At 33.2% G+C, this 8,079-nt stretch overlaps 2 protein-coding genes across 10 annotated transcripts; both read left to right on the forward strand.

Annotated features, from left to right (window-relative positions):
• Nucleotides 1–43: 43 nt before the first annotated feature.
• LOC107361309 (uncharacterized) lies at nucleotides 44–2,091 on the forward strand. Its single transcript, XM_015928114.3, has 2 exons — nucleotides 44–1,148; nucleotides 1,219–2,091. The coding sequence occupies exons 1-2, from the start codon at nucleotides 734–736 to the stop codon at nucleotides 1,932–1,934; spliced, it is 1,131 nt and encodes a 376-aa protein (XP_015783600.1). The 5' UTR covers nucleotides 44–733; the 3' UTR covers nucleotides 1,935–2,091.
• An 815-nt stretch (nucleotides 2,092–2,906) lies between these two features.
• Nucleotides 2,907–6,358, forward strand: LOC107361306 (BTB/POZ domain-containing protein kctd15-like). Of its 9 annotated transcripts, XM_089266824.1 has the most exons (9): nucleotides 2,907–3,048; nucleotides 3,140–3,203; nucleotides 3,336–3,471; nucleotides 3,607–3,774; nucleotides 3,841–3,937; nucleotides 4,046–4,261; nucleotides 4,347–4,459; nucleotides 4,565–5,209; nucleotides 5,740–6,358. In XM_089266824.1, exons 4-8 carry the CDS (start codon nucleotides 3,681–3,683, stop codon nucleotides 5,155–5,157), a joined length of 1,113 nt encoding a protein of 370 aa, XP_089122950.1. In that variant the 5' UTR covers nucleotides 2,907–3,048; nucleotides 3,140–3,203; nucleotides 3,336–3,471; nucleotides 3,607–3,680; the 3' UTR covers nucleotides 5,158–5,209; nucleotides 5,740–6,358. The 9 variants fall into 9 exon arrangements, with proteins under 9 accessions (XP_089122950.1, XP_089122948.1, XP_089122946.1 ...); XM_089266822.1 differs by having other exon boundaries at nucleotides 3,607–3,937; XM_089266820.1 differs by having other exon boundaries at nucleotides 3,607–3,937; nucleotides 4,347–5,209.
• The last annotated feature ends 1,721 nt before the right edge of the window (nucleotides 6,359–8,079 follow it).

Below are 8,079 nucleotides of genomic sequence, written 5' to 3' on the forward strand. Positions count from 1 at the left end.
TTGTTGATGAGATGAACAACAGATAATCCTTGATGGACAACTTTAGTCTTTAAATATGTGAATCAATTCTGGTAATGGCACAAGATGAGCAAGATTAATTCATTTGATAGATAAACTGGGTTTTACTTGCGTCTACACTGTTCTCAACTACTTCCAATTGAATTATTTAGGATTGAATGGTCGAATCATTTGTTTGTTTAACCCGTTTGGTTAATTAAGACAAGAGACAAAATCTTAATGCTTGCTTCTGCTTTTTGTTTGCTTCTTTTTTTGTCTTCGGCTTTTCGCTTCTTGATTGATATCACATTATACCAAAGGATATTTACAAGTGTAATATGAGGCGAGATCGGGTAACTTGCTTTTTTCAAGTTTACTTTAACCGACAATTTATTGTTAAGTAAGGCTGTTTTATCAGACGATGATGATAAATGACGATCAAAACAGGAGCTGAAGACAAAAGAGGAGACAAGATCCACATTATGACCATAATCCTTTGGCTTACCAATGATTTGTGTAGAAAATTTACTCAAGCTGTTCATTTCAATTTTAGAGTTTGAAAAGATAACTAGTTTTGTTCTCTTTCCATTCTTCTTTTTCTCTAAACATTTATTTCTAGTTAAAGTCTTATTTTCTTTAAATATTTTCATAAATTCATATTTGTGTTACGATATTATTTATAATTGTTTTTATTGTTTTTTTCAAAAATATTTTCCCACAAGTATTTCTACTCACCATGTCAGTGCATCTTGAACCTCAAAGTGATGCCAATGTTATCGTCGGCCATCACTTGGGAGGATGGTTTGAGATAGACAAAAGTCTATTTTCCTCTGTCGTGACATCGGTCGCCCCACTATTCACATCTGACCGTGAGGTCAAAAGGATTTTAATCCCCGACACCGTTTCTTTCTCAGTTTTTGTGGCCATTAAAGGCATGTTCCATGGAGATGAAATCAATGTAAAAGCAGATGAATTAAATATTTTCAAACTCCAACTTGCAAGCATCGGTGTAAAATTTCTACTCATTTATCGTGATAGCTCAGTTGTGGATAATCAACCCATCGTTATTGGTAAACGCATAGGCAAATTCTGTCGATCAGTTATTCTTTGGCCAAGACATTATAGAGAACCAAATGATGAAATCAAACCATGTAAGATTGCATATCATTTTATTATTTTCATATTTTTTATTCTCTTTCTTTCTTTTTATTTTCTTAATAGTTTACTCTGCATATGTTGCCAATGATCATTTATGTCAGGAATTCAGACTTTACGAAAATCAAGATGCAGGGAAAATTGTTGATTATTATAATATTAAATTTACACACGGAGATTTCAAAAAGAATCTCATCTGTGTTGGTCCAAACAATAAGACTTTTAAAGTCAAAAGAAAGAAAATGATAAATTTATCTACTTTGAAACTTAACACATTCGAGCGATATGCAGGAGACATAGATTATGTCGTCCTGCCCTTTAAGATATCAGAATACACTTTTGAAAAATTTAAATCTCTTGTTCTGGAGGGATCATGTAAAGTTGTTATGGAAAAGTTTGGGGAATTCAAAGACGAACTCAACTTGATTGGGATTTCACTCGAAATCGGAGAAATTCTATATGATGAATATAAAAATCAATATAGAGTGTTAGCCAGAAAAGCCAAGAAAATTCGTTTTAAATCTATTGAATATATTTGTGAATTCAATCCTGGTTATGCCTTCAACCCAGCTGAGGCCACGCAAGAACCAATTGTGAAAATTGCCAAATTGAATGATGAGCAACCAGAACCAGAACCAGAACCAGAACCAGAACCAGAACCAGAACCAGAACCAGAACCAGAACCAGAACCAGAACCAGAACCAGAACCAAAACCAAAACCAAAACCAAAACCAGATCAGAGCCAGATCAGAGTCAAAATCAGAGCCATAGTAAGAGCCTGATCCTACTAGAAAAAGAAGTTTAATTTAAATATTGAAAAAGTTAATTTAATAATTTTCAAAAAATTCAGTTACTTACACGTTTGTAATTTTTCCCATTTCCTCACAATTTCCCTCCCTTATAATCATAATAAAATTTAATTCATTCAAATACCTTTAATTTTTCGGTTTACTTCTCAAAACAATCTTAAATGTTTAAAGTAACTCAGTTTTATGTTGTTGTTTATGTGATAAGAAAACATTCATTTCTGTGTTTTCAGTATTTTTATTAATAAGTTTAGTAGTGTCTCAAACTTGTATCGATTAAGGACCCATTGAGAACGTGTCAACACTTAAAAAAGGTAAGTTCCTTAGTTTATTATTCATTTATGAGTGAAAGTTACTTTATTTATTTCATGTTTTGTTTCATGTGTTTGAATCATTTCTTAGTTTAGTTTTATCGTCATCATCCATGGACAAGAAGAGCAGAAGGTGATGTATCCTGAGTTTATTAAAAGTGTACATAATTTAAAAAATGTAATATTTACAAATTTATTATCAAAGTGAATTCGACTTGATTCGATGGATAAGCAGCACCTTCTAGATGAAACTAAATGTCGCCTAACAAGAGACTTTTTTGTTTTCCAATAGCTAATGATTCGGATGATGCTCATCATCTTCTTCATCGTCATCTTCTTGTTTACTCAGCCTTATCCTGTTGTTCCCCTGGCCATCCTGGTATAATTACGCCTGCTTGCGGTGGTCGACGAGCCTCCAATTCTTCAACTTCAATCACCACAATTCCTCCAATAACTAGTATCAATGTTAATAATAACAGCTCTGCTTCCGCCAAAAATGCAGTCAACATCGGTTCAACAAATACTACTGCCTCTGCCAATGTGACCCAGACTCTTATGACCAATTCAACTAACACTATGAGTCCAACATCTTCATCTTTTTCGGATCCCATTGAGTCTGATTTTCAATGTATATCTTTAAATGTTAGACTTGAATGTGAACTGATTATGATTAGTGGACGTCGTACAATTGTGGAGGAAATTTTTCCAGAAATTATCGCATCTCTCATGGATAGCAGGACGAATGTCACATGGATTCAGGATTCAAAGTACATCATTAGGTTTCTATTGAATGACTATTTACAAGAGATTACAAGAGATTTTTGTGTTTTCCAAGAACTAATGAATTTCATTTTTTATTTCATCTCTCAGGAACAGCAGATGGCGTTATTGACTCTTTGGCGCCTTAACTCAATGAAAATGCTGGTGTTACCTTGTAAGTTACATCAAACCTATTGAATTCAAAACCCGCCTAAGGGTAACTTCAATTGCAATTGAACCTCCTCCTGTATTTTGCTCTCTTCCTCACTTATTCATCATTAACATGAATGGTTCGCAAAATCATCAGTTCACTCTGTTTACAACTCACAACTTTGTCAGTATCGACACCATCATAAATCCGATCATCAAACAAGTGGAAAATTTCAAAATGCCTTCCTTGATTATCACTTATTACCATCAAACTTTCATCGTATTAAAGCCATGTAAGTTCACAGCAAATGTTAAATCTCGACGAATCTAATTTAGTCTATCTTTCTTTGAATCTCTTTTCATCTATTGCTTTACCAATCAATTTCTGGTTCAACTAATCGTGACAATCACCATTTCCATTGGTACAGAGACTTACTTTAATCAATCGACCATCTCACAGTGTACAGTCAACCTGGCTAAACGTCGTTGTTTGTTTGAGTTTATGGAAAACGCTAAACTAAACAGTCTAGCTGCGGCAGCGGCTCAAGCTAATACTGATAGATTAGCTGCATCAGTCGTGCGATCATTGAGTCCAGGTTCGTTAAACCCAAGTACATCGAGTTCACAAACAGGATCACCTAATTTTAATCACAAAATATCAGGCATACCCTGTGTCGCCGCCGCTTCTAGATATACAGCTCCAGTTCATATTGATGTAGGTGGAACGATATATACTTCATCCCTTGAAACTTTAACCAAGTAAGTCATTGTGAGGAGTGATATGTTAATATTAGCCCACAATAATATCAGTCGATCCTAGCCAATCTTATCAAAGGATCAAACTTCATCATTAAATTAAACTTCTAGGTATCCAGAGTCGAGATTAGCGCGAATGTTTAACGGCTCCATTCCCATTGTACTGGACAGTTTGAAACAACATTATTTCATTGATCGAGATGGAGAAATGTTTCGTCATATACTTAACTTTTTGAGAACCTCAGCAGCACCAGTCAATGAAGACTATCCAGAACTTGATCTGCTGTACGAGGAAGCTAAATTTTATGCCATTTCACAATTAATTAGGTAATTTTTCTTTGCGTCTTTTAAAGTTTTGCTTTCTTTTTTGTTAATGTGGCAACATTTTGTTCTGTTTTCTTTATGTTTCTAGACTGTTGGAAGAACTGCGAAAACAAAGATTTGAGAAAGCACTCAGATCACTAACATGTCCTGTAACCTGTTCACGGATAGCTCAGAGTTCATCTGCAAATATTAACAAGAACGGTAAATTGTCTCGAACCCAGAACACCTCCAATACAACCTTAGTCTATCTTAATGATTCGGATGATGCTCATCATCTTCTTCATCGTCATCTTCTTGTTTACTCAGCCTTATCCTGTTGTTCCCCTGGCCATCCTGGTATAATTACGCCTGCTTGTGGTGGTCGACGAGCCTCCAATTCTTCAACTTCAATCACCACAATTCCTCCAATAACTAGTATCAATGTTAATAATAACAGCTCTGCTTCCGCCAAAAATGCAGTCAACATCGGTTCAACAAATACTACTGCCTCTGCCAATGTGACCCAGACTCTTATGACCAATTCAACTAACACTATGAGTCCAACATCTTCATCTTTTTCGGATCCCATTGAGTCTGATTTTCAATGTATATCTTTAAATGTTAGACTTGAATGTGAACTGATTATGATTAGTGGACGTCGTACAATTGTGGAGGAAATTTTTCCAGAAATTATCGCATCTCTCATGGATAGCAGGACGAATGTCACATGGATTCAGGATTCAAAGTACATCATTAGGTTTCCATTGAATGGCTATTGCAAACTGAATTCACTGCAAACTATTTCAAGATTATTAAATTATGGATTTCGCATAATTGCATCTACTGGTGGTGGTAGTGAGGGTCAACAATACAATGAATATCTATTTGCTCGTAATCGAATGAATCATGAATGTGACTAATAATTCATTTAATATTTAAAAACGAACCAAGTTGACAAAAAATCGTTATCAAGTAAGTAATTTGAATTTGTCAATCATATAATTGTGAACCATTAGTTATTGTGATATAAACTTGAAGTGATTGAACGCAAACACATTACAGAGTTTATTGAATATTTTCAATTTGGTTAGCTTCAATCTCATTTTAGTTTAATTTTGCCTTAATTTAGGTCAAATTTGACTTTCGATTAATTTTTTCATCAGTCAGTAGTTTAAAATTCTGAAGAGTCGTCAACCGTCCGAAATAGTTTATTTTTTCTAGAAAAATCTTCTAACAAAAAAACCCAACCAATAGAAAGTTAAGCCGATCCGTGAGCCGAAAAGCCGTTAAGCCGAAAGAGTGTCTAATCTGAATATTACTGTTACATAAGAAATTACTGTTCTGAAGATGAAAGCAAACTAATTTAAAGTAACCCAAAGTTAAAATTGATTCAAATTCTTGCAATATACTTTGTCACAGCAATTGACTGATTTGATTTGTAGTATCGCTCTATTTTCATTTAATTTTCCTTTTTTCTTTTTCTTTGCTTTCAATTTTTCCAGCCTAAAATTAAAGTACAAAATTTCGACGAGGAAGTCGAAGAAGAAGATGGCCATTGAATGTCGATTTCAATAAAAATTATTTCCACTGAGCAAAGGTTATTAGCGTTGGTAATATACGTGATCGCAATCGCCATAAGTAATGTAGTGATATACATGTAAATGGTCTGAAGCAAGTGGTCTGAATTTCTCATGCAGTCCTTCAAATCGGACTATTGAAACATTCATTGAGAATTCAATCGAATGCTCAATGATTCTATGAATAGATTGTTTACGAAAGTATTTGATCATGTTTTTAATTATATTTACAAGTAATTATTAATAAATTACCATGTAAATAAATCTAAACAAGCCAAACCTTCTATAATTAAATTGACTTTGCCAAATTGAACTAAATTAACAATTAATTATTGATATATCAACATAATGATTGAATCTCATTGCTATGATTAATGGCATCGATATTAATCATTGTTGAATCAAATTGCTGCTTGTTTCGTTCAATAAAGAAGGTATCTCAAGTAATGCACAATTAACTTTTGTTTTTATCTGGTATTCATGATCAATAACATAAATATTATCAATGTTGATGTAAATCTGAATAAAATTAATTTCAAATCAATGTTTAATTAGCTAAATTTTCCCTGAAAAAAGTTATAACGTGTTAATGTGTTAAATATTAAGTGAAAATGAGCATCATTTGAATTTACAGTTCGTAATAAATGATTAGAATCAAAGAGCATTATTCACATCAATCAAATTAGAATCAGTAATTTTATGAATGTCTCAAACATGTACCAAGATTATGATCATCAATTAATAATGAAATTGTTGAGGAATTGCGAATTGAAAACAAAAAAGGGTAAACTGAAGGGAAATAGGATAAAGCTCAAGAACGGTGAATGAATAGAGCATGAAAAGCCAAAAATGAAATAATGAGACTTGGCTCATTACAAATCTGGTAACGCTTCTTGAACCCTTAGGTGATATTAACAATTGCTGTTTGTGCTCTGTCTGTCTGAGCCTCATGAATGGATATACAACCTTTTTATGCAATATGTTTCTATTTATCCTTCTCAACATATTACATTGGAAACATAACCTAAGGCCTAAAGGATGAAGCTAAATTATTTACGCATCGATGATGTGTTAATAACCTTATATTGAAAATGAACAACAGTTATTAGTTCTTGTTTATCCAGAATTGTTTTCATATTCAACTCTTAATCTTGCTGTTGCCCATTAATTTGATTATTATATTGTTACGTCTTTAAAATCCATGCAAATCTATTCACTTGTTATTCACATTCATACTCTTTTTATGCCTGTTTCACCCTCAGGCCCATTCTATATGAACATTTTTTTACCTCAAGCTCAAAGTCGCTTTAATTTCTAGCCTTAACAAACATGAAAACATTTTCAGTGCTACTTTCATAGTTGAATAAGGTTGTCAGATGAACACAGAGAGACAATGATCAGTAAAGACACACACATTTGACTTGAGGGTAAGAACAAGAGTCTTGAATAACAACAAATTTTGGACATTTTTGCATGACAGCAATTGTTATCTTGATCATGTTCCCGACTGAAATTTTGCCATGTTGCACCATAATAATAGATGATGTGTAAATGTGAATACAGTAAAAGTTGATGTAGGCGTTTAATGAAAATGAATCAGTTGAAAGTTGAAAGCGAGTTTAAAGGGTTAATCTGTAAACTCTTTATATTGAAGTGATTCAAATACATGCAGGAGTGGCTCACTTGATTTAATATTAACATAACGAACAAATGATCCCAAAATATCCCATTTCGCGATAACATCTTATTTACAGTGGAAAAGATATTTGTTATCTTGTTAGATTGAGAGAATCAAATGTTGACGCCAATGTTGATTTCAGTTTGAGGACATTTCATTTTTATCCAGTGCAGTTTATATCAGAGTTTTTATTTAATTTATTTAAACACTTTGATAACATGAATCCCCGATCCAATGAATGAACACAATCATACCATTGAGTTTGATGAAAAGATGATCGGTTTGACTGAATGCCAAAGCGTCTGGTGTGACTGCAATCTGAGACTGGTATGACTCCATAGCTATTTGTTGCACTGATATATCTTTTAATACGTATCAATATTGTGAACTGAAATGGGCAACAATCGTCTAGGAAATGAGAAATGATGGAAACATGAAGAAGATGGAAAGTGCCATCATGTTGATATTTACCGCGTTTTTAAGGCTGGAATAATTTATTCTTTAATTTTTAACATTTAATGTTTCATGTGATACAATATGCAATATTGAATGAAATAATGTATAAACAAAATGGAGATTCTGTTCAT

Source organism: Tetranychus urticae, chromosome 1 (assembly GCF_039701765.1).
Source record: "Tetranychus urticae isolate SD_2017Ah chromosome 1, NJAU_TeUrti_SD_1.0, whole genome shotgun sequence".
In the NCBI taxonomy this organism is placed as follows: domain Eukaryota; kingdom Metazoa; phylum Arthropoda; class Arachnida; order Trombidiformes; family Tetranychidae; genus Tetranychus; species Tetranychus urticae.

Coding starts and splice junctions, on each gene's coding strand:
- LOC107361309 (XM_015928114.3), top strand. CDS start 734: ATGTCAGTGCATCTTGAACCTCAAAGTGATGCCAATGTTATCGTCGGC. Junction 1,149..1,218: donor AAATGATGAAATCAAACCAT/GTAAGATTGCAT, acceptor TTTTCTTAATAG/TTTACTCTGCATATGTTGCC.
- LOC107361306 (XM_089266820.1), top strand. CDS start 3,681: ATGGAAAACGCTAAACTAAACAGTCTAGCTGCGGCAGCGGCTCAAGCT. Junction 3,938..4,045: donor TCCCTTGAAACTTTAACCAA/GTAAGTCATTGT, acceptor TTAAACTTCTAG/GTATCCAGAGTCGAGATTAG. Junction 4,262..4,346: donor GCCATTTCACAATTAATTAG/GTAATTTTTCTT, acceptor TTATGTTTCTAG/ACTGTTGGAAGAACTGCGAA.